At 44.0% G+C, this 26,539-nt stretch overlaps 1 protein-coding gene across 3 annotated transcripts in view; it reads left to right on the forward strand.

The window, feature by feature from the left end:
• The first annotated feature begins 15,974 nt into the window (after positions 1–15,974).
• ASTN2 (astrotactin 2) overlaps positions 15,975–26,539 on the forward strand; it is a 653,023-nt gene continuing 642,458 nt past the window's right edge. For all 3 annotated transcript variants that reach the window (XM_053373809.1, XM_053373810.1, XM_053373811.1), the window contains exon 1: positions 15,975–16,720. In XM_053373809.1, the coding sequence (XP_053229784.1) occupies positions 16,156–16,720 (565 nt within the window). In that variant the 5' untranslated portion in view covers positions 15,975–16,155. The remainder of the gene's footprint in view (positions 16,721–26,539) is intronic.

Consider the following 26,539-nt stretch of genomic DNA (forward strand, 5'->3'; position numbering starts at 1 on the left):
TTTTTAACCTGGATTGCATTGGTGTTTTAAGTATTTTCCAGTTTAGATTACTGCATGCAGATGCCTGGAGAGAGACTACGCACAGACCAGCTACCATTGTGTGTGTGTGTGTGTGCGCGCGCACACACACACACACACACACACAACCAGAGCAACTGATGCTGCTTAGAAAAATACATCACATCACTTCTGGGATTGCTGCTAATGGCTACAGAATGAGAGCCGTAGCCTCCGGGAAAGGCTCAGTCACCAAGAGGGATCTGGGAAGAGCACAAGGGTGCTGTGCACTCCAAAAGCCCCAAATTGAATTTTGGGCGCTGAGGATTCGGTGGCGCCGGTCAGCGAATTCTCCTGTCCGCCCCACCACACAGAAAGGTGGCAGCGGCGGGGGGGGGGGGGGAATGAGACGGGACTGAGTCACGGCATGGAAGAAAAACATCTTTACCCCCTGGTGAGAAGCCTCAAGCTCCAGCTAGGATGTAGTAATCCTTTCCAATTAATTTAAAGCGCTATTGAATAAAGATATTTGGAATTAAAAGAATCAGAAAATTGGGCATTATGATGGGGAAAAGTTTCAGGAGGTCCGCCCTATTCTGGCATTTCCTTCTGTGACGTATGCGTTTGTCAGTTGGGTGAGTGATTTTTGGCATTTCCCTCCCAAAAAAGCTCAACAACTCTGTTTTTTTTAATAAATTTGTATTGATTTTCCAACATGAATTAAAACACATTACAACTAACAATACATAGACAAACAAACATATAAACACGTATAATTTCATAACCTCTTTTTCTTAAACCTTATTTCAACGACTTCCCCATGCCTCCCTTTTCTGCATCCCTGTTTTAAAATTTTTCAGCAACCCCTGATTTCAATTACTTATCATTCACTTTCTTTAATCCTTTTTCTCTTACCCAATTTATCGCTGCAATTCTGTTTTACTTTACCCATGACATTTTAGCACTCATTAATTTTACAACAGTTCTTAAGATAAACTTTAAATTTCTTCCAATCTTCTTCCACCGTCTCTTTTCCTTGGTCACGGATTCTGCCAGTCATCTCAGCCAGTCCCATGTAGTCTATCACCTTCGTCTGCCACTCTTCCAGCGTGGGTAGTTCTTGTGTCTTCCAATACTTTGCTAAAAGAACTCTTGCTGCTGTTTCACCTCAGATCGTATAAATCTTTCGCCTTTTACTAAAGCTCAACAACTCTGGGCCATCTCCCCCCATTTTCTTAAATTGGAGTCCCCAAAAGTAGGGGACGTCTTATACATGGAAAAATATGGTATCTTCTTTGATCCCTTTCCCATCCATTAACAAGCTGGTATCTTGCTGAAGCCGTAATAAATCAGAACTAGAGTCCTCTTTACCATCATAGAAGGTCAATGCCACAAATCATTACAATATTTACACACAATTCAACTCTTGTAGTTATTTTGTAAAAAAATATGAAGTTCTCGTTAATTCCCTCTTGCATTACATTAATAATAAATCTTCGGGGGAGGCTTGCTAGATCATAAAACAGCAAGTATAATGTATATGAAGATAGAGTAAAGGCTCCCCTTCTCCTACATACCAATCAGGTTATGGCAAAAGTCCTCTCCAGTGGCTGATTCATTTAGCAGGTTATCTTGTCTCCTTAGTCCAGAACGCACCTATTACTTAAGCCCAAATCCAAATACATCTTAAGAAACAGAAGGACCTCCGCTCATAGTGACTGCATTGGAGAGTTACCGATATGTGGCAGTGCTATGCACTCAGCATCCCCTGCCTCCAACATTCTGTCGGAACGAGAGGCAGGTATTAGATGAACTGCAAGTGAAAGCTCACCCCCCCAACCCAGCTTGCAAGGTCCTTAATTTATCCTTAATTATCCTTAATTTGCTGCACGGACGGTCTCCGCTAGCATGGGAGCCACTTTTCACCATGGCGGTAAGCACCGGAAGTCCTTCATAGTACAATTTTATATCTGTTTGCTCAAAGGATGATCCTCTTCTGTCACTACCACATCCAGTTCTGAAATGTGCCAACTCTTTCTTGTATTTTCCCCAAAATTCCTCAGCCTTCAGTATCTCAGTACATCTGTGTTTTTTTGGTTCTATATGTACATAAAATCCCTTCTGGGAATTCTCACCTAAATGGGATTCCCTTTTTCCTGAGCGCTTTAGTCAGAAATTTAAAGTCCTTTCTTTCGTTCAGTATTCTTTTTAGAATTTCTTTCAGAATTATTATCCTCTTGCCATCTACCTATAGGTTGTTTTTAAAATGCATTTGCAGAATTTCATCTTTAATAGCTCTTGAGAAGAATTGCACCAGGCCATCTCCTGGTAGCTTCTTCGTTCTGGTGAACACAGACAACATGGAATGCTCTCTCTATCACAGCCAGCATCTCTTCTTTCATTTTCCCCAGAAATTCCGCTAGTTCTGTAGCGTTTGTCTTTAATGTTCTCACCTTCTTGCTCCAATTTCACAAAACCGCAAGATTTCGGTCTCATTTCCAAGAGAGTCATCAGATCTAATACCTGCTCTTTCTCCAATTTAAGAGCACCCACGTCCTTCTGAGTTGTGTCCACATTGGTTTTTTTAACCTCTTGATGTTCCACCCAAATTTTATTCACAGAATCTTCAACAGAGGTTGTTCTCTTAGTCTGTTCCACAATGTTGAAAGGAAGTTGAGTTATTGTATTTTTATTAGCCTCTAATGCCACTTGAACCCCTCTCAGTGATTCATTTAAATCTGGATTTTTCTCCTCTTCCACTGCCACCAATCCTCTCCTTGATGAAGTCCCTATATGCCTTTCTTAACTTCTGTCATTTTGGTCCTGTCAGTTGCAAATAAGTTAGCTTAGACAACAGTCTTTCTGGGTCAGGATTTTGTTTAGTAGTTCTCTTCTAGACTAAACAATCTCACAGCCAAATTCTTGTGATCCTGTGATTCTTCCCCCTCAGATTTCAAATCTGGACCAGTATAAGAGGGTAAAACAACTTCAGAATTTGCATGCAGATGATCTCAGTGACCCTGCTCACAAAACTCTGCATGTCTAGACACTACAATCCTGCTATGCACAAGAAAAAAATTGATAGCCTTTGGACAAGCTCTGATATCTGACAAACCTCAATCTCTGTGCTGTGGGATCCCCTTTTCTTCTCTGCCCCACTCAGGTTGTGCACCCAAGCCCAGCAACTAAAGGTTCTGAGATGATCTACACATGGCTCGTTGCCAAAAAGCAGTAAATAAGGAGTATTATCTACTGTAGAATGAAACAGCTTGTTCTGTATGTAATTAGCACACAGAATTGCTCCCCCCCCCACTTTCTGGGTATACCAGAATCACTCAGCATAGAATCCTTCATTGTTTGCAAAGATCTAATCTCACATTCTGTTCTTCTGAGGAGAAAATGGTCATGTTTTGCGCTGACTGATCCCACACTTCTTCAGCCAGGTATGGAAAGCTCCTGACATGAACTCTCCACCTCTATCACTTTGAAACTGTGCCACCTTGTGGGAGAATCTTCTATCCACATAGTTAACCCAATCCTTAATTACCTGAAACGTTTCACTCTTTTGCTTTGTGCCTCACCCATATGAGGCGCTAAAAATCATCGATTAGGACCAAAAAATACTTAGCCCCTCCTTCCATCTCAGGGAACGGCCCAAAGAGATAAACATGAACCAGAGCAAATGGTCTCTGACTAACCCTGTCACTTTTCTGATAAGACCTACATTTATTCTTTGATTCTTTGCATGTATTGCAATCCTGAAAAAGTTGAACTTTTTTTCCCTTTCATTTTGGACCCTTCACACAGCTCAGACATTTTAGCCTCATTTTTTGAAAATTTGAAGTCCCGATGCATCTATGCCATAAATGTAAAAAACCATTATGCAAAGCTTTATTTCACTCTCTCATGCATGCCCCGGACTCTTTCACACAGCCTGGTTGGTCTTACAACACATACAAACCATTCTTCAGTGGCGCAGTGGCAAGTTTGCCTGCCTTCTCTACTGTACAGCAAGAATCAGAGAAAGACGCTTTGAAAGCTTGTTTCACAAGACAGGATACAGACATTAAATTATTTTCCAGACAAGGAACAATTAACACATTAGGCATTGCAGCGTCAAGACTGTGAACATACACATTGTCACGCCCACTCTTCCATCAGCCAGGACCACATGTGCAGGTGTATTAGGAAGCTCCTCTTCGAAAGACTGTGATGAACAAACTAGAGACTTAGGTTATTCACTGTCAATTATCCAGCATAGATGGGTGCCTCCATGAGATTCCTTGACCATTGAGCCTGATGCTGATGCTTCTTCTGCTTCTTAGCAGCTGCTGGCTGCTGTTTGGCTTTGCTGCCACCCAAATTAGCAGTGCAGTTCCGCTGAAGATGTTTTGATGATCCACATGGAAAACCCTATGCTGACTCCTATGCACAGTCACCGGCCTCTCTGGAATGCTGTCCATCACCAGCTGCATTCCTTCCACCAGAACGCCTCCCACTTCTTGGGTTGCACTGAGGGGTTAACTCCTTCCTCTCCTGGTGTTTTGACACCTCCATCAATGATCTCCCAGTGAGATACTGCATGGTCCCTTGCTGCTCAGGCAGAGCCTCAAGAGTTAAGACTAAACTGTCCCATGATTTATTCAGTGATGACAATATGATATACACCTTCTGCTGCTCTGAGTAATCCTCACCAAGCTTGCTGAATTGTGAAAACAAATCACACATCTTTTGCAGATGATCTGAAACACTTTCACTTTCCCTCAACCTGGCTCTATACAAAGCCCTTGTTCTTGCTCCCCACCGAAACTCAGCTGTATCTTGATTGGCAGCATCTATTCTATGCACATGTGATAGTTGGGAATTTTCCAAACTTAAATCGGATTAGCATGGGATTTGTCCTCAAATGTCTGTTGCCCATTATCAAGATTCCCAACAGGAGGATTCATTACAGTGCTCCACAATCCCTCCTGCTTCAAATACGCCCACATCTTGTCACTCCAGGATAAATAATTGTGTTCATTCAATCTTTCCATCGGGAAAGAAACTGACGTTGAAGCCAACGCCATAGTGGCAACCAAGCTATCAGCTGTCCTGGACCGGTGATTGATTACTCACTCAGTGCGGCAAGAACACTGCTCAGCTTCTGGCCCCACGGACTCTCCTTGCTGGCGCTCCTCACAGGCAACTCCTGGTAACACAGATTAGCTGCTGTTTATGCATCTGTGCCAACCCCAACACCTTCACAGGAATTATACCATAACCTGTTAAAGATTTTATTATCTCCAGATCATATTGGTGTGTGCCAGCCCTAATATCAGCAGAGATTAGCCTTGGACAGCCGCCTTGGAAGCACACTGAAGTTCAGGTCACACACAAAAGGCAACAAAACACTCATGGAAGCAATAAAGATCAATCAAGTAAGTTGTTTACTTGAGCAGGTCATAAAATGTGTAACTGTTTCTTTTTACATGCAGTTACTACAACTGTCTCCTGTAGGAACTGTGCATGTTCAGAAAACAATTCCCACAGCAAAAGTTCATTTGTAGACTAAATAATTCAGCTCTCACAGCTTCTTGAATCTTCTTTCTGTTTCTGGAACGAATGATTGAATACACTCTCAATCACTCAGCCCAACATGCCAAACAAATCCAGGATTACTCTGAAACAAATACTCACATGATGTGAAGCCAAGAGAACACCAATAATATGGTCTTGGAGTACTAATGATTCCTGCAATAAAAACATGTAATGCAATGCAAATATATATTACAAGATGTCTGGTCAAATTACACAGGCATTACCAAATCCGTAATAACCCAGTCCTTGGTAAGTTTGCTTGAAGCAATATTTCACTGAGTTCACAGGAATTTGCTCCCCCTGAGCTTGATACTGCAGTCCAAGATGTTGGTCAGGGAGGGAGAATGGCAGGTATGTAGGTGTAAACACCTTTCCCTCCAGAAAATAAACTCCCTTATATTTTCATAACAGCAGAGGACTCATGAGAAGTGGCTGGTGCCCACTGAGACCAGTAGGACCAAAAGCAGGGAAGCCAACAGCAGGTAGAGCCAGAGCAAATAACATGCAGACACAATGACAGGTGGAGCCAGTTTTGTCCCTATCCTCTTCCCTGTTGGATTTTTACAAATGCAACACGGAGACTAAGAAGGTAGATGACAGCCAGTGTCACCCACTGGGTCTGTTGTAAATAGGAAGGCAGACAGGTGGAGGCTGGCTGAGGGCAGCCTGGGGTTGGTGGGACAGTGCCCTATTCACTGTAATGGAACAGCCTCCACTAGGACTCACATCTTTATGAAGCAGCCCCCCACAACATTGAACCCTCATTCACATGGCCTTCTTTCCATGACAGGAGTTCCCATAGGCAATAAATATATTTGGGGTAACCAATATGGTGTCCTCCAGATTCCACTGGATCCCAACTCCCATCCTCCCCACCACCACCACCACACATAAAATCTCTCTGCAAGAAAAAAATCTAATGTAGCAGGTAGAGCTCTGAACATAGCCCACTCCTCTGTCTGAAGAAATGAACCTATGCTGCCAATTCTCGTAGTAGACCAGTATAAAGTAAGCAGCACATAAGCGGCACAGAAAACTCTACCAAACCATTCTACGTTCTAAAACTTATATTAATGACCCAAAAATTGAAAGAGCAATGTACAAGATCTACTACAGAAGCCACAAACAGAAAACTCATTCAAATTGTGTCTGTGCTATACTTACTGGAGAACATTCAAAATTATTATCTTCTCCATTGCAGTAAAAAAATGAAATAATAATAATAATAATAATAATAATAATAATAATAATAATAATAATAGAAGAAGAAGACGACGACGACCATTTCATGAACCTTCATTACACCCTAAATCAGGGCTGGATCTACACTGACCATTTTAACTTTATTAGAATGATATGAGATACAGTATTCTAAAATGTCACAGGGGATACTGGTAAATTTTAAAAAGTTCCTTACCTTGTTTTGTCCGCAACAATGCAGCTTCCCTATTGCCGGTTCTTGGTTGCTCTGCAGCGCTCTCTGATGTCACATTTTAATAACGCATTATTAATGTTAGAAGTGAAACGTAATGTGTCCATCTACATTATGAAAATCATTCCGTAACCCTTCCTGAATGTTATAAACCATGAGTGTAGATCCACCCCAGCTGGTTGCAGATATTAGTTTTGAAGCTCTCCTGCAAGTACAAAAGTAGCATAGATGGAGGAGTGGGCTTGGCTAGAAAGCTAATGGCTGCATGACACTCCCGCTCCCCTGCAACCCATTGCACTCAGTGGAAGAATACAGTTTTTGCCACAAGGATTCAGATTGTGTGATGGAGCATGCCAAGAACATTAGAGCATTGTTACTGCTGTAACAATTTGTTACTAACAACTGTTTTCTCATGTATATTCTGTACCATGAAAAATAAATAAAAACTTTATTTTAAAAAAGAACATTAGAGCATAAGAAGAGTTAACTTTTCCAGATATGGTTACTCTAAGTCTGACACCCTTTCCTCTTCCTTTTGTGGCTCTACACAACAGAAACTCAGAGAGTAAAAGATTACAAACACACACATACACTTACTTCCAACCAGGCACTCCTTTTTCTCAGGCTTACTGCTTCTGATGCCTCACACATACAAGAGAAGCACCCAGCCTTTCAGCTGGATTTCGTGGTAGACAAAGGTCAAAGAGCTTTTGAGAGATGGGGAAAAATTGAAGGTGATCTTTATGAACATCACCACTGCTGCTATAACAAATTAAGCCAAATGTTCACTAAGATTGTGAACTTTTAAGATCATCTCACCCATTTCTGTGATGGTGCCCTTTCTCTTTTCCCAGTTTAATTCAAATTAGTAGGTAGTCAGCCACTTACGTGCTTGCATCTGAGGCTTCCCAGCAGAGGAGTCAGCAATGATGTCGGCCTGTGTCTCGCTGCTCAGCCTGCCTCGGATGAGATCCTTTGACTCCGTCCAAGGCAGGAAACAGTGATCCGATACACGTGGAAGATCTCCAGCCAACCCAATACATTTGCCTTTGTGACCCCCCAAATCTCCCCCCACCAGGCCTTTTCCAACCTCAGAAAAACTGCTTTGTGTAGTTGCAGTTGACCCAGAAGTCAATTTTAACAGTTTTTAAAGAACAGCAGAAAATCAGCAAAACTAGAACAGCAAAATAAAAAACAAGATTTAAAGATATACGGTAATCAGCCTTTCAAAATAACTGAAAATACTTTTTGATCACATGAGAAACTGTTGTCTGGGTGTGTATACTTTTCCTCCTCTTTCATTCAATGCCACCACAAATAGAATCTGTTTTTGTCTTGAACTTTTTGGTTACTTTGTTCAAACAGAAGGCGCATTGCCTTGAACTGGGTGTTAAGGACATCCAGCTATGATTTTAGCAACTACCAGCTTTCTCTCACATATGTTGCTAAACAGACTATCAAGTAGTAACAGCTCTTTAGCTGCTATTGATTGGAGCTGGATTTGAACTCTAAGGTACAAATCCCCAGAGCCAGTCAACCTATCCAGCGGCTGATATTTGAAAGGGCAATGAAAGGCTGAGCTGAAAGTACATTTTTCTCCCAAGGCCTTCTGCTGTCTCACGCTTGCTTGCCTGAACGTAGAGGAGTTCAACATAGAGGAGCTTGGCCACTTTTAGAAACCTTGTATGCATTACAAGCCTATCTACCTATAAAATGGAAATAACCAACCAAGAATATTGCCTGGAGCACAGCTGTGTTGTTATTACAGAGTTGATAGTCTTAAGAGGAATGTGTTGCCGGTGGGTAAACTGGGTAACTATTTCAGAAGAGTGTGTGTGAGAGCTGGACTGTGCAAAGCCTAGACAACAAGAGAAGTTATGCAAAGGGCACAAAAGGCATTGGAAGAATTAATAGCAGACTGGAAAGAGGAGACAGAGAAAATGGATCGAAAGAGAAGGAGCAAAAGGGACAATGAGAGAACGAAAGATAGGATGAAAGATTAAATAAGTGAGGCAGAACTGAAGAGAAAACAAAGCTGATGAGATATATTAATGCATTGGTAGGCAAGAAGTTTGTTGAAGGTAGTACAACAAAAGGGCAGACCTGAGTAAGAGAAAACTAAAGATGGGTTTAAGTGACAAAGTACTGAAGCAAAGAAAAGGATGGAAGAGTAGTGCACCTCACCCAAGATGGGAATTGTTCCTAAGATTTGATTTGATTGAGAGTTGTGTATGAGAGATCCCATTCAAGGCCCAGGGAACTGAGGGCTTAAAATAAAATTACCGGAAGCAAGCAGAAGTCAGCCAAGGGGAAAGGGGAGTGATGAAGCTGTCTGAAATAATCTTTAGGAAGGACTAAGGGTGGGGGAGATTAGCAGAATGTGGGAATGGAGAGGCGAAAGGTTAAATAACACAGTAAATTGACTACTTTTATCAGATAGGAGGAAAGTGGAGACAGCTTGCAAAGCGTACACAAGGGAGGAGAATATATAAAGGGTGGGGTGGGGAAAAGGCCCCCTACTTGTAGTGATTTCAATTTTTGTGACTCCCTTGTGAATTCTTTGTTGTTCTTTCTGAAGGGGAACAGAAGAAGAGTCTTGCTGGTTTAGGCCAAAGACTCATCTAAAAGCCCTCTAGACTGGTGGATTTTTCTGTGTGAGAATATTCAGCAATATGCATTAGTTGTGGATTTCAACCACATATCATTCCACTTTATTAATAGTTCTGCAGTGTTTCTCCAATGAATGTTACCAAATTATTTTCCTCTGGAGGGGTACTCTTGCACTGTAGCACAACAAAAGCAGGACAGTCCCTCCCCTCAGCCCAAACAGTTGTGATATGAAAAGTTACATATTTCTGTACACAACAACAGCAGCGAGAATGTTGGTAGCCAGTCATTGGAAAGGAAATTATATTCCAACAAAGGGGGAATGGTTAAGTAAACTTTGTGAGTACCTGGAGTTAGCAAAATTGACGGATTTAATAAGGCATAAGTCAAAAATTTTAATTCAGAAACAATGGAAATGTTTAAATGATTATTTATACAAGCAGGGCTCAAATACTAAAGTTTGGTTGTGTCTAGACTAACCTTGTGAAGAATTCAGAGAGCATAAAGATTTGATGGATTATGAAATAATCTAAGGAAGGGAAATGATTGAAGAACAGATGTAAATGCGAGCAAGATAACTAAGAGATGTGTGGTGAATGCGGTGGAAGTCTTTTATAATATTTTAACTAAGATTTATATATGACTGTACAGTGGTACCTTGGGTTAAGTACTTAATTCATTCTGGAGGTCTGCTCTTAACCTGAAACTGTTCTTAACCTGAAGCACCACTTTAGCTAATGGGGCCTCCTGCTGCCACTGTGCCACCAGAGCACGATTTCTGTTCTCATCCTGAAGCAAAGTTCTTAACCTGAGGTACTATTTCTGGGTTAGCGGAGTCTGGAACCTGAAGTATCTGTAACCTGAAGCGTATGTAACCTGAGGTACCACTGTATTTGAAGCAAGAATTTGGTAATATTCCAGGTTATGAAAAGTATTTTTTCTTTTCTTTTGTCCCCCCCTTTATACCTTTTTCTTTTTTCCCCTTTTTATTATTGTTTAACTTCTATTTTTTGAAAAAAATAATTTATTTTTTTTAAAAAAGTTACAGGATTTTTGCAGGAAGCTATAGGGCGCCTGCAGGTGGCGCTGTGGGTTAAACCACAGAGCCTAGAACTTGTCGATCAAAAGGTCAGCGGTTCAAATCCCCGCGACAAGGTGAGCTCCCATTCCTCGGTCCCTGCTCCTGTCAACCTAGCAGTTCGAAAGCACGCCAAAGTGCAAGTAGATAAATAGGTACCGCTCCGGCGGGAAGGTAAATGGCGTTTCCGTGCACTGCTCTGGTTTGCCAGAAGTGGCTTTGTCATGCTGGCCACATGACCCAGAAGCTGTACGCTGGCTCCCTCGGCCAATAAAGCGAGATGAGCGCTGCAACCCCAGAGTCGGTCACGACTGGACCTAATGGTCAGGGGTCCCTTTACCTTTTATAGGACTGAGCAGTATGGCAAAACATTTGTTGGTGCAAAGAGGAATGAAAAAGGGATTCTGTACAACCTTCCAAATACCATCATGAGCACACATCACCATGAATGTACTGAGTCAAATATTCTGTTTCTCACAGTGGGCAACCGGATGCCTTTTCTTGGAAGCCCACATGCAGGACCTAAGTGAAACAGTTCTTCACCACTGTTCTTTGTCAGCAACTGGTATTTGGAAACAGGCTCTCTCTGCCCCATTTGCAGCTCTGTCCTCCATGAATTTGGATAATTCCCCTTTAAAGCCATCTAAGTTGATGGCCACCATCACATTTTGTGGAAGTGAATCCCATAGTTAAATCTATGTGCTGTGGGAATACATACTTTCTTTTGTCTGTTGTGACTCTTCCATCATTCAGCATCATCGGATGACTCAGAGTTTAAATTTTAATTGCAGGGCCAGGGGAGACTTCTGTCGATTTAACTGCCACATGCTAGCTCACTGTTTCATTGTGCTATCCACCTGCAATATCCCAAAGTACTCTTCCTGATCAGCCACTACCAGCTCAGATCTCATCAGTCTACATGAAAATGTAATTAAATTTTTTTTTGACCTGGTCCAATATACATCACTTTACTGCTAACTTACAGTTAAACCGCATCTTCCATTTTATTGCTGATGGAGACATCGTTTTTTAAATTCTTTGCAGTCTTTCTGTTTTTGAATAATTCGGTGTTTTCAGCAAATTTGACCACCATACTTCACCGATCACAACTCTGTCATCAGTCCCACTATAGATCCTTAGGGAGATTCCCCCCCCCTTTTATACGTGTCCACTGTGCGAATGTCCCCATGATACATAAGGGGGGCTGTCCTCTTGCACCAGGACTACTAAGTTTAATTTTGGCAAGAGACTTTGTCCTCACAAATTAATGGGAATGGATTGTTTTTAAAGAAATATGTGTAAAGGGGCTTTAAGATTTTGCAGGGGTGGCGGTGGTGAGATGAAGTAGAGAATTCTGAGGTGGTTTTAGCAACAATATGTTTAAGTACACTTGAGAAAAAAAAGGTGAGAGGGAATCCTTATCTGCTAAGTGACTATCTAGAAGGTGCTAATATGTCTTCAGGAAGAGAGCAGATTTAGGTTCCCTGTTACTGAGTATATTTTGAGGCTCTCTCTTCAAGCTTATGCAACAAATTCAAAGTCTTCTATTCAGGATGCTGCATTCCATGATTTTGGTCTTACCAAGCAGGGCTTTTCTTACGTTTTTATCCTCAAGTACTTTTAAACACATGTGTTCTATCCTCATACTTTCCCAGCCTTTACAAAATTCCTCACCCCAAGGTCATTTCCACCTACCTCTGTACACAAATCCTTCCGCTTTGTATACCGTATTTTTTGCTCTATAAGATGCACCAGACCACAAGACGCACCTATTTTTTGGAGGAGGAAAAGAAGAAGAAAAATATTCTGAATCTCAGAAGCCAGAACAGCAAGAGGGATCACTACGCAGTGAAAGCAGCAATCCCTCTTGCTGTTCAGGCTTCTGGGATAGCTGCGCAGCCTGCATTCGCTCCATAAGACGCACACACATTTCCCCTTACTTTTTAGGAGGGAAAAAGTGAGTCTTAAAGAGCAAAAAAATACGGTATTTCTATTTCTCCTCACAAGTTCTTCATATCCCAAGAGTTTGTTAGTTCTGTAAAATTAATTATCCATTAACTATTGTTGGCTGTACATTCCCCTCCTTGCCAAAACCCACACATTCCAAGGACTTTTTGGATGAATATCATATAATCTGAGTAGTAATTTACCATCCCAAAGTGGTGAATTTTTATTTGATTTTACTTGTACATCTTCTTCTCACATTCTGCACATTCTAGGAATAGGTTGTTGTTTTTGAAACAATTCCCCCCACCCCGTATCCCTTACAAAACAGAGGGCAGCATTTTAAAGAGGCTATTTATATACACTTCCCTCCAATTTCTCAAAATACAAAAAGCTGAGGGGATCCATATGTATTTTCAAAAGCAACAGTAGTATAATACTGCTTCTAATAATAACGATAATGCTTTCTGGTTTTTATCTAATGGATAGACATGCATATCTGCAATTTTTGCTTGCTTTGAAGAATTTCTATTTGAGCTTTGTGTCTACTTCTTCCCAGAGATTTTGCATCTATGTTCCCCCCCCCCAACTTTGAATAGCAGACCAGTAAACAAAAGTGGAGGAGAAATTAAAGAACCTCTAATGAGGGTGAAAGAGACTCTTGAGAGTCCCATAGACTGCAAGAAGATCAAACCTATCCATTCTGAAGGAAATCAGCCCTGAGTGCTCACTGGAAGGACAGATCCTGAAGCTGAGGCTCCAAGACTTTGGCCACCTCATGAGAAGAGAAGACTCCCTGGAAAAGACCCTGATGTTGGGAAAGATGGAGGGCACAAGGAGAAGGCGACGACAGAGGATGAGATGGTTGGACAGTGTTCTCGAAGCTACCAGCATGAGTTTGACCAAACTGCGGGAGGCAGTGGAAGACAGGAGTGCCTGGCGTGCTCTGGTCCATGGGGTCACGAAGAGTCAGACACTACTAAACGGATAAACAACAACAACAACAAGCATGGGGACATTGTGTACACATGTGTTAGGGTGCATTAATCTTTCATTGTGAAAGGAGGCTGCCAAAAAGTGAAACTGGCAGTGTGTAATGATTTGTATAATGTGGTGTGTATAAAGAGTACATTTATTTTTAACTTTGTGAGGGGAAACAAGGCAATAAATTGGAACATCTTTTAAGAAGAGAGAGAGAGAGAGATATGAATGTGAAGTTCTTTGAATATTTGAAAGTGCTATATAAATGCTAAGCATTATTTTTAGTGTTTATTTATTTATTTATTTTAGTGAGGGGAAACCCAGCCAGGCAGTAAATGAATGCAAAACATCTCTAAGTGGTGAAAGCATAATGAAAAGTCTAAATACTGCACTATTATTAATAATATAATTATTATTGTTTTAGTGTATGTTTTCCTCCGTGTGAAGCATGGGTAAGGGCAAGTGAGCTAGTCAAAATCTTTAAAAGAAGTTTGTGTAATGAATTTAAAAGCACACTTTTTTGGGTAAGGGGAAGCAAGCTATTAAGACTGCAGCTCTTTACCTGTTTACCTAGGAGTAAACCCAACTCAATTCAGTAAGACTTCGAGAGCCAGTGTGGTGTAGTGGTTAAGAGCGGTAGTCTCGTAATCTGCTGAACCGGGTTCGCTTCCCCGCTCCTCCACATGCAGCTGCTGGGTGACCTTGGGCTAGTCACACTTCTCTGCAGTCTCTCAGCCCCACTCACCCCACAGAGTGTTTGTTGTGGGGGAGGAAGGGAAAGGAGAATGCTAGCCGCTTTGAGACTCCTTCGGGTAGTGATAAAGCGGGATATCAAATCCAAAACTCTTCTGAGTAGACAAGTATAGGATTAAGCTATGATTAAAGTTGGAAGTGTGTTTCTAGGCACATTTATTTTTTCTCACGTGAAGAAGTGAGCCAGCATCTAAATCTAGAACCTATTACAAGTGTGTGACCAAAAATTGCTGACCACATGAAAGTGCCATATAAATGCTAAGTACTAATTTTCTAATTATTGTTTAGTTTACCCTTGAGAGAAGAGCTAGTAAATTAAAGGATTTTTTTAAAGGACTGATTTTAAGGACCCAGGAGAGCCAAATTTATTTTTCTCTCCTAAGTAGTGAAGTGAGCTTCAAAACTCATAAAGTTAGAAATCTTGAAGAAAGAAATACGTGTTTCTAAGTGATGCAAATCTGTTTGACCCCTTGAAAGTAGGCATACTTTCTAAGTAACAATGTTATTAATACTATTTCAATTAAGCCTGAGATTTGCTTCTTTCGCTCTCTGGAGAAGTGGGTTAAGATCGATTAAATTGGGGATATTTAAAGGGCTGTGTGTATGTGATGAATGCCCCCTCAATATCATTAACAATAACTAACAGAGGTGTGGTATTTTTGACCCCCAAGCTCTCCATGTTACCCTACTTATTGTTAATAATAAGTTATTATTATTTCTTTTTGTGAGCAAATATGTGTTTTATGTTCCTTTTTTTTTTTTAGCTGTGCATTACACCTAAAAAGCACATTTACCGGTATATTTATGCAAAGGGAACAGAATCTAAAAAGTCAATAAAAGTTGGAAATCTTTCAAGCTCAGAGTTCTTCGAATTTCTTTTAACTCTTCAAATGCTGTACACACACAGAGCCTAATTACTAATATTACTAATTACGACGAAACATGTTTTTTCTCTCTCTCTTGTGTGTGTGTGTATCACCTAATTACTAATATTATTACTAATTATTATGATTTTAAAACACATTTGCCTTCTTGTGAGGGGGAGGCAGGATATATTACTAATATTCATTATGATTAAACGTCTTTTCCTCTCTCTTGTGTGTATACGTACATCCTAATTACTAATACAGTATTAGAGTATATCTGATTATGATTATTTTTAAACAGGTTTTCTTTCTCATGTATGTGTGTGCGGGGGAGGCATGATATACAGCCTAATTACCTAATATTAGTGCCAATTATGATTAAATACATTTTATTTACCTTTTGAATATGTGCGCGCACACACAGCGCCTAATTACTAATATTATTACTAATTACTATGATTTTAAAACACGTTTCCTCCCTCTCTCTCGTTTGTGTGTGTGTGGAGCCATGAGGCGGCCAGTCACCCAGACTGCACTTTAAAGTTGGGACCTGTCGAACGCAGCGTGTTTTCGCGCGGCTCAAAAGTAACTCGCTTTGATTTTGGAAGCAGGTCGCTCGCGAAGCGGCGGCAGTGGCCAGAACCAGAGCCAGCGCGCGAGGCGGAGCCAAAGCAGCGGCGGCGGCGGCGGCGGCTGCCGAGCTGGGGGGCGGCTGAGTCGGGGGCGGAGCAAGGGCGGGGAGGAGGCAGGCGAGGCAGGCTGTGCCCGGCAGGCGAGTCGCTCGCGTCGGCTGCTGCTGCTGCTGCTGCGACGTCCTCCTGCTCTCTCTCGCTCCTTCTCTCTCGCTTCCTTGCTCCCTCTCGCTCCCCGGGTCCGAGCCACCTCCTCGCGCGCCCTGCGCCCCGCTCCGCTCGGGCATGGCAGCCCCTCGCCCCTTGCTGCTCCGCCGCCGCCGCCTCCTCCTGTTCCTTCCCGCCGCTTGCTCGTCCCCATCGGCGGCCGCCGCTGCGCCCGCCGCCTCGGCTTCCTTCTCTTCGTCGCCTCCGCCGCTACTGCCGCTGCTGCTCCTGCTGACCAGCGGGCCGGGCCCTTCGGCGGGGGCGGCCGCGAGAGTAGAACCGGGCGGAGGAGCTGGCGGAGCCGGCGGGAGGAGCGGCGGAGCTGGCGGCGGCAGCCCGTGTCGGGAGAAGACGGTGACGGTGTCTACTCTGCCGGTGCTGAGGGAGAGCGACGTCGCCTGGAGCAGCGGCGGCGGCGGGAGCAGGAGCCCCCCGGTCGGTTCATCCTCGGCAGCGGCGGCCCCGGCTGCCGATTCTTCCTCTTCGTCGTCGTCTTCCTCGGCTGCTGCTGCTGCCGCCGCCTCACCGGGCTCGTCGCCTCCCGCGGACTCGCGGCTGCTGCTCTTCGTACGGACCGAGCTGCCCGGGCGCGTTGCTGTGCAGGACGACCTGGACAACACCGAGCTTCCCTTCTTCACGCTGGGTAAGGTGGCGGGGAAAAACGACCCACTACTTGGATGGGTGGGAGGGGAAAGGGGGAGCGGGGTGGGGTGTTTGCCTAGAGGTGCCTCCCTCCTGCCCTCTTCGCCTTCTTTGTGGGAATTTATATCTGCCTATCGGGAGCTCCTGCAAAAGTTGTTAGGCGACCCCCTGGGGTGCGGGGGGGGGAAGAAGCATCTCTTTCTCCCCCCCTTCCCCGCAATTTATGGAGGTAGCGCATGCGACCCCTGGGATGGGGCAAAAAAGAGCTCCTCTGCTTTTTGTGGGATTTCTTTCTTTCTTTTCTATCTATCTACCTACCTGGTGCTTCAAAAGTAGTTAGGCGACCCCCTGGGATGGGGAGAGAAAGATGCTTTCTACCCCAAATTTGTGGGCATGAAGAGACTACTGAGGTCGCACATAGGACCCCCTGGATAGGGAAAGAAAGACTTCCTCCCCCCACATCCCTTTATTGTGGGGATTTATATCTATCTTATATCCTCAGGGTAGGGATATAAATAAGCTTTCCTTTCTCCCCACCCCTCCAATTTTTTGTGGGCATGAAGAGAGTATGGAGGTAGTACAAGCACATACGACCCCCAGGATGATGCAAGCAATACATCCCTCCTAGGGGTGGGGGCATAAAAGGAACTGCAAAGATTGCCCCCCACCTTCCTCCTCCCATTGGGTTGAGGGTAGAAAGGGCTGCATTCCCCCTGACCCCTTGGTGAGCATGGAGGGTGTGTAAAGGTAGATAGGTTTGCCCTCATGACCACACACAATATCGGGATAGAAAGAAGTGTCCCCTCCTTATGGATGTAGCAGGAGTACAACACCCCCAAAAGGGGGGGGTGTAGAAAGATGCCCACAAAGGGGTTGCTCCCTCCTTTGGGCGCATGCTGGGAGTAGAACATGGATGCATGCTGCCTCCACTTTTTTGAGCCTGGAGAGCTGAAAAGGTGCTCCTCTTGGCATGAGGAGGCAGCAAAGAAAGGCGGGCATACACCCCTCCCACCCAGAAGGGGTGGAACGGGGTGCTGACACCCCCTCCCAATGAAGGAATGCAAAGTAGAAGGGTGGAAAGAGATCTGCCTGCTTTCCCTGAAACGTCTCTTGGAAAGGTAGACTGAAATGGGGAGGAGGGTGTAGTGTGCTACCATTACTTACTCCAGGTGCTGTACAACTGAAAAAAGAAGAACAAGTCCTTTGCGAGTTACTTGCAACTGAATGTTCAGAGAGGGAGTAGGTGATGTCTGGATCGAGGTGAGCAAAAATGTATAGCAAATGTGAGGTTTATTCCACAGAACTGCAGGTGCTCCTTGAAAGGATGGACTGGAATGGGGATGTGAGATGTAGTGGATGACGGTGCCTAGTGTTGCGCTAGGTGCTGTGCATCTTAAATATACGAACAAGCACTTGCTAACAGCTTATTGGAATGGCTTCAGCTACACAAATAATATTCCTGTAACAGCTTATTGGCTAACACACTGGGGAGCAGGCGCCCAGTTGTCCAGTGATGGTTGGGGTGTGCAAGGCTTACCATACTTCAGTTGTGACTTTTCTACCCCCAACTTTCCCAGTGGGAACATACATTGGAAGATAGGTAGGCTTATCTCATCTCCATGTGAATAAGCATTGGAACAGTGGGCTGGAATGAAGGGGCAACATTAATATTGTGCCGGGAATTGTAAAAATTAAAAGCAGCCAATTCCCTGCCTAGTTGCATACAAAAATTTGCCCGCTAGGACTAGGAGAGAGACCCTACTTTGGGGGTGGGGTTACAAGTTTACTATGATGGGTTGCAAAAGAGATGCCCCATGGGCACACTTACTGGGGATGGGAGAAGATCATGAGTAGTGAATGCCCAGCACATAGGATAAATGGATTTGTGCGTGGGGATAACACAAGGGAAGGCATGGGGTATTGAATGGCATACTTTGCAGGAAGCATTATATGTGCATTTAGGCAGGCGAGAACAAGATTCAGCAGAGTGGGCGGGAGGGCAGTGGCATATATTAGAAAAACCATTCAGGAGGTACAGTAGGTGGCCAGATGAAGGAATTGTGTACACTGGTGAGTAGAATAGGAGAAGGGCATGTCTTGAAATGGTGCGTTGGAGGGATGTGCTGATGGCTGGAAGGATGGTGTGCTGTGTTTCTGGTTTCACAGACAAGAAGCTTTCTGGAGAAGAAGGGCACTGGATGAAGAATATGTTTCAGATGGCAATGGACGGTTCAGTAGAAGGAGACACTGGGCCAGGGTGACCCTTCTGTAGATTGAAGGGAGCACACCATAGCACAGTAGCGAGGGGTGGGTAGGTAGGTGGTGGGGCACAGAGTGAGAGATAGTATAGAAACGAAATACTAAATAATAATAATATTGATAATAATACTCACTGACAGGTGAAGAGGATGCTTTGGAATACTGCATCAGGGTTTAATCAATCCTAAAGTGATGGAGAACCAGTTGCAGATGTTCCTTAGATAAAGTGAGGCATTGATAGGAATGGGTAGGTTTGGGAAGAAGTGATGATAACAGCTGTGGAACAGCCCGCTGCAGCAATTTCTTTGGCAGGAAAGAAGGAGATGATGTACTAGGATGCAATGTGCAAAGTACCAGTCGTGAGAATGTCCTGGGAATGGACGTGAATGCATAACATGATGGCCTTGTGGGGTAGTATTCCAGGCATGGAGGTTAATCAGGTAGGGAAAGAGCCAGTTGCAGACTACAGCAGGAGAAAGGGGGCTGAGATCCAAGACCTACGGTAGTGTAGGAGGAGCTGTGTGTGTAGATTGGGAGGGGTGGGAAGAGAGGAGGAGTTATCTTGAACATTTTTGGGATAAGTGGGAATTTTTTCTAGCTTGCGAGGGCTAGTCCAGGTTAGGAAGCATAGAAAACCCAAATTAAGCTGTGTGATGTGATTATTATTTTTCTTTTATGTTTGCTAGGATTTTATAAATAAATAATCATAAGTTTTGTTTAAAAAAGAGAATATTTTGCCGCTTGAACAACCCCTCATGTGCATTTGGAAAACCTTGCGGTGGATCTAAATAAATAGTACTCAGAATAAGGGAGGTAAATGCAAGTTAGCTGTGCTCTGGGGAGTGACAGATGGTGGGATGGAATTTGGATTGGTGGTGGTAAGGGATTGTCTTTGCAACGAATTCTTGGTGGCGCCACCATGGGTCAAAGCAGAATGACTGAGAACTGTGGAGCAGGTAGGCATTGAGGGTCAGGCGAAGGATGGCTGTTCTCCAGTGAGTGAGAATGCTATGAAAGGTGATTCTAAGATGTGTGGCCTGGAGGCATGCTTCACTTGAGGTTGGTGTATAGGGGAACAGTAATGAGACTTGTTTGGTTGGTATTCTGTGGTATATGAATAGGATTCTAAGCATGTGTTTGACCTACAGTTGCTCTAGGCAACAGTGGAGAGGCTGGGATAACTCCTGGCAAAGCTGCTGGACAACTTGTTCTTCAAGTTGCTATCCCTGGCTCCTGGTTTCTTCTGCTCCTAGTTATGACAACTAAGAGTGCTAACACTATCGATTGACTGTTAATGATTTGGCTTATGCCTTATTTCTGTTCATGGGGGGGGGGGAGAGAGAGAGAGAGAATGCCTTGGGCAGAAACAAGTTTGTCAATATGATTTCCATACAGTTTCCAGAGCTTTGCGATGGGTTCATTTGGAGATGCTAAGCAGTTTATGGGTTTTCTTGCCATTTCCTATTCCTCCCTGCAGTGTGTGCTGGACTGAGTAAATTGTCATTTCCATCCCTCAAGGATTGTTACCTTTGTCCCTGTGGATGTTTAAATTTAGGCCACATCTTCAAATGGAAAGTATCTTCCCTCTTCCCTCCCCCCCTTTCCAAGCTGCCAAACACTTTGAATTTTGTAAAAAGACATTCTTTATGCTGAGGCAGGAGTCTCTTTAGTGCTGCTGTCACTTTGCTGTGGCTTGATTTCCTTCTCTTGCAATTGATAGCTTAATTATCTTTTAGCGCTTTGTAATTTCCCCCCTTCCCTTCTTCTGCTTCCTGGTGCGTTCCATGTCCCCCTCCTTTCTGTTCTCTTCGCCTGGTTTTGGAACAAGATCTGCAAACCTGCCCAGTATCTCTTGCTTTGGAGGAAACTCTGCTCATCTCCAGTGTGGCAGGTGGCATCCTTAAAAGACTCTGTTTTGAAGCTGAATGGTGGAGTATGAGAGTTGCGCAAAGCAAAGGCTTTGTTCTAATAAGCAACTTGTATATAAATATTTTGTTCTGATTATTCTCATTCTAGCTGTCATGGTCTGTCACTTGAGTGTCTCTGTGTGTTTGCTCCAAGCTTCTAAGGTTCTCTCTAGTCTAGTGGGAAGAAGAGAAAGGAACAAACGTCTGTCATCCTGTGTGTACCTTGTTGCTCTTTTGCTCTAACATGGTGTGTTCTTGCCAGGCCTTGTCAAGGTTGTTGTGTGTATCATAGCTAACTTGTTATCCTCACTAAAAGTATACTGTTTAGAATTCTGCATCCAGAAGCAGGCTCTGTGCTCTGGCAGAACAGCAAAGGCAGTCTGTTGATCTCCACACAGCTCCTCTTTTATCTACCAGCTTCTTCCCCTCACTGACGCTTCAAAACCTTGCTGTAATTTGTGGATCTGCTTGGCTTTGTGCTGCCACTGATTGGTGCTTAACTAGCTGTGGTTGTGAGTCCCCCTCACATGTCTTGCATAAACTTAAATGTGTCAGGCTGTTGTGTAGATACACATATATGCCTGAAGTACAGCTGTCCTAGGCAGTCTTTAGAACACTGGCTTAGTTTTGTTTAAAGCATTTTTTTCCTTTGATCAGGGAAAGTATAATGCTGATGAAAAATACAGATTTCTCCACACTGGGGTCCTTTTAACCCTTCCCCAGTGATTTTAAATGCTGTTTTGTTTTGTTTTGTTTTTATTTTAAAAATAATACAAGAATTGCTAAGTAGAGCTTTCTATTGAATGTGTTTCTCTCACTAAAAGCACAATTTTATACTCTCAGTTACACTGGGTGATGAGGTTGCAGGATTTGGTGAAAGACCCATCACGCTGTTTGAAGTGGATTGAGTACAGTGGTACCTCAGGTTACAGACGCTTCAGTTACAGACGCTTCAGGTTACAGACTCTACTAACCCAGAAATAATACCTCAGGTTAAGAATTTTGCTTCAGGATGAGAACAGAAATCGTGCTGTGGCGGCGTGGCAGCAGCAGGAGGCCCCATTAGCTAAAGTGATACATCAGGTTAAGAACAGTTTCATGTTAAGAACTGACCTCTAGAACGAATTAAGTTTTTAACCTGAGGTACCACTGTATGCCGCTATTGTGAAAGATACACCAGAGACTCACCATATAAGGTAGGGTTGCGGGCAGCACTAGGGTCTACCCTAACTCCTCTGATCATGGCCATGGCCGTGCTGACAGTGCACTGGACCTGGAGTAAGACGTTGCCCTCTTACAGACTTCAGCAGAAAGGATATTAGCTGCCCCTGCATTGAGGGCCACCCCACCCAAGACATCACAACAGAGCAACTTTGCACATAGTCACAGCACTCTACCACCCATGGGTGTAGCCGGGGAGGGGCAGGGGGACAGCTGCCCCCACTAAATCAAGTAAATCAATAAAAATACTTAAATAACTGATGTTTTTACCCCCTCCCTAATATAAAGGCTGCCTCCTAACAGAAATCCTGGCTACACGCATGCTAAGGTAAAGGTAAAGGACCCCTGACAGTTAAGTCCAGTTGCGGACGACTCTGGGGTTGTGGCGCTCATCTCGCTTTATTGGCTGAGGGAGCCGATGTTTGTCCACAGACAGTTTTTCTGGGTTGTGTGGTCAAGACTGAGAGAGCTTGGGAGGATCCTCTTTACTAGCAAGCTCTCTCTTCTTTTTCTTAGATCTTTCTAATACTGTATTGTAAAATAAAGGTAAAGGTAAAGGGACCCCTGACCATTAGGTCTAGTCATGACCCACTCTGGGGTTGTGGCCCTCATCTCACTTTATTGGCCGAGGGAGCCGGCGTACAGCTTCCGGGTCATGTGGCCAGCATGACTAAGCTGCTTCTGGCGAACCAGAGCAGCGCACGGGAATGCCGTTTACCTTCCCGCTGGAGCGGTACCTATTTATCTACTTGCACTTTGACATGCTTTTGAACTGCTAGGTTGGCAGGAGAAGGGACCGAGCAACGGGAGCTCACCCCATCGCGGGGATTCGAACTGCCGTCCTACCGATTTGCAGGCCCTAGGCTGAGTGGTTTAGACCACAGCGCCACCCGCGTCCACCCCATGCTACCACTCCATAAACCCCACATGGGGAGATTGTAATTCAGATGACAGAACAGGCAGCTTCAGGTTATCTATCCCTTTCTCCATGCTATGCACAATTAGGACTTTAAAGGGAGAACTTTGATGAGAAACAGGGAGAAGAGGAACTGTCTCCAGAAAATAAGAAGAGCTCGCCAAAGGCCCATCTAGTCCAGCCTCATGTTCTCACTGTGGCCAAGCCGATGCCCCAGTGGGAAGGTGACAAGCAGTGCTTCAGTGCAACAGCACTCTCCCCACTTGTGATTTCCCACAAACTGTTATTCAGAAACATACTGCCTCTGACAGTGGAGGTAGATAGAGGCGCCATCTCTGTTGCTGCGTTACCCCTGCCAAACACCTGATTCATCTGGTAGTGCAGCAGCAGCAGCAACAATAACAAAACGTTTTTTATATTTATATTTTAATTTTGCTGCTGGGAGATTCAGGGGGTCAACAGGGTAGTGCAGCAGCAAAAGACGTGTATTTTGCTACCTTGCTACCCCAACAAACAGTTGATTCACTTGGTACAGCAGTAGCAGCAAAATCCTTGCTGACTCCGTGAATTATATGGCCAGGTGGGTGACGATGCTAGGCACCAAAGGTGGCACCTGGACTTCTTCATCCGGTTGCAAAAGGCTGGTTGCCGGTCGCAAAATGCAGCTGGCACCTGCTAATTTCAGACATTGCTTTTGCATGCATTGCAAATACTCATACCACTGAGCTATGGACCTTGTCAGGACTGTAATGCAGGAGAGGGGGGCGAGTGGCTCCAGAACAAGGACCAGACATGTCATATGCAAGCATATAAATGGGTGTGTAGTTTGAAATCTCTTGAGAATGCCTTGCCACAACTCTTAAAAGTAATCAGTGCCCTTAGGCAATTGAAGGTGAAACCTTGTGCTTATCCAGAGTCTGCCTCATGAGTTACTTTGGTGGTGCAGGCATGGCTAATTCAAATTCATTGCCATTTCTGCTCTTGCTAAGAGAAAAATGAGGTTTTTTGATACATAGGTTTTACTCAGAGTAGATCCATTAAAATGAATACATATAAGTTAGTTGCATTCATTAATTTCAGTAAGTCTGCTCTGAGTAGGACCAACATTGAATACAACTAGCATTTGGAATTCACCATTCACCATGTGCATTACATGCCTGAGAACTGCTCAAATATGACCAAGCTAAGTTTTCCGGTCGCTTGCTTTGCACCTGAGCCATCTGTGAGAAGTGGAGAAACTTCTTTGTTTCCCAACCTCAGCACCACCTGATCCCTGCCTTGCTTGCTTCAGAAAGACTTCTTGGAACACACTAATGTCTCAACAAATGAAACTGACTTGTAGAAAATGTAACTTGAAAAAAAGAGACATTGCACATACTTTTGTAAACCAATAAATCTTTAATAAAAATACGTTAAAAAAAAAGGAAAGAAAGAAAGACTGCTTTCAGCCTTTCTCAACCTGTGGGTCCCCAGATGTTGTTGAACTACAACTCCCATCACCCCTAGCTAGCAAGGCCAGAGCTCAGCGATGATGGGAGTTGTAGTCCAACAACATCTGGGGGCCCACAGGTTGAGAACCTCTGGTAGATGCTGGATGAGAAGCGAAGGGGGTGGGTGTGAAACTCTGAGCGGAGGTGACTCCCTGCCCATCCACCAGAGTTGCATGGTTGGCTGTCTTGGGTAGCTGCCTGGTGGGAGCAAAGAGGAGCTGTGGTGTTTATGATGATTAGGGCAGGCAAGAGGAGGTGGTGGGGAAGAGCAAGCAGCTGCCTTTTCCCTCCCTCTGTCCCTCCCTCCATCCCTTTGACTCCATCAGTCTTGGTCTCACCTCACTCATATCCACTGAGGGAGGGGTAGACCTTGCCTGTGTAGAGACACCAGTTCCACAGGGCTCAGACTCGCTCTTTCCTCAAGTTGTGAAATTCATTCCACCCACCCCATGCTCTTCCCCACAACCTGTCTTCCTTGAACCTGCCAGAGGGATGGGCTTTGCTGCTGGAGCAGATTTTGTTGGGAGAAGGGGGAGACCCTGAAAGGAGCGGAGAAGAAGATGAGAAATTGGCAGTGTGAGCAGCAACTGTGTGTCTGCTTTGCTTGTTATATGTGTGTGAGAGATAGCAGAAGCCAATAGCAGCACTGCCTGCTTGCCTGTCTGCCTGTTTTAAGGGCTGAACTGAGGAGGGGGAGGCTCCAGTAAGCAGTTTAACCCTCGCCTGTGCAGCATTCAGCCAGCCCTGATCGGCCAGACAATTTTTGAACAGGGGATACCCAGAACACATAATATAAATAATGCAGTTAGGAAAATGACCAACATCAACAGGGAGAGTCTATTCCATAAATGGACTAACATTTTGGAGCACAGAATAGAAGGTGCATTTGATTTTTCATGTTTGTCCACAAAATTAATGCTCAAACATTAGCGTGTAGTATCAGTAGTATCAAATTTTATTTGGATCACAAACCAGCATAAGATGAAACATATGGATAAACTGAACACATAAGACTTAAAACAGATAAGGGATAAAAACTAATAATAAAAAGGTGATCATACTATTGTTGTTGTTGTTTAGTCATTTAGTCGTGTCCGACTCTTCGTGACCCCATGGACCAGAGCACGCCAGGCACTCCTGTCTTCCACTGTCTCCTGCAGTTTGGTAAAACTCGTGTTAGTAGCTTTGAGAACACTGTCCAACCATCTTGACCTCTGTTGTCTCCTTCTCCTTGTGCCCTCAATCTTTCCCAACATCAGGGTCTTTTCCAGGGAGTCTTCTCTTCTCATGAGGTGGCCAAAGTATTGGAGCCTCAGCTTCAGGATCTATCCTTCCAGTGAGCACTCAGGGCTGATTTCCTTCAGAATGGATAGGTCTGATCTTCTTGCAGTCCATGGGACTCTCAAAAGTCTCCTCCATGTGAGGGGGACTGCTGTCACCATCTGCAGTGATCATGGAGCCCAAGAAAGTATAATCGCTCACTGTCTCTATTTCTCCTCCTTCTACTTGCCAGGAGGTGATGGGCCCAGTGGCCATGATCTTAGTTTTTTTGATGTTGAGCTTCAGACCATATTTTGTGCTCTCCTCTTTCACCCTCATTAAGAGGTTCTTTAATTCCTCCTCACTTTCTTCCATCACTTTGTGTCATCTACATATCTGAGGTTGTTGATTTTTCTTCCGGCAATCTTAATTCTGGCTTGGGATTCATTCATTCCAGCTTTTCGCATGAGGTATTCTGCATATAAGTTAAATAAGCAGGGAGACAATATACAGCCTTGTTGTATTCCTTTCCCAATTTTGAACCAATCAGTTGTTCCATATCCAGTTCTAACTGTAGCTTCCTGTCCCACATAAAGATTTCTCAGGAGACAGATGAGGTGATCAGGCACTCCCATTCCTTTAAAAACTTGCCATAGTTTGCTGTGGTCCACACAGTCAAAGGCTTTTGCGTCGTCAATGAAGCACAAGTAGATGTATTTCTTGAACTCTCTAGCTTTCTCCATAATCCAGCGCATGTTTGCAATTTG

This window comes from Podarcis raffonei, chromosome Z (assembly GCF_027172205.1).
Source record: "Podarcis raffonei isolate rPodRaf1 chromosome Z, rPodRaf1.pri, whole genome shotgun sequence".
Classification (NCBI taxonomy): domain Eukaryota; kingdom Metazoa; phylum Chordata; class Lepidosauria; order Squamata; family Lacertidae; genus Podarcis; species Podarcis raffonei.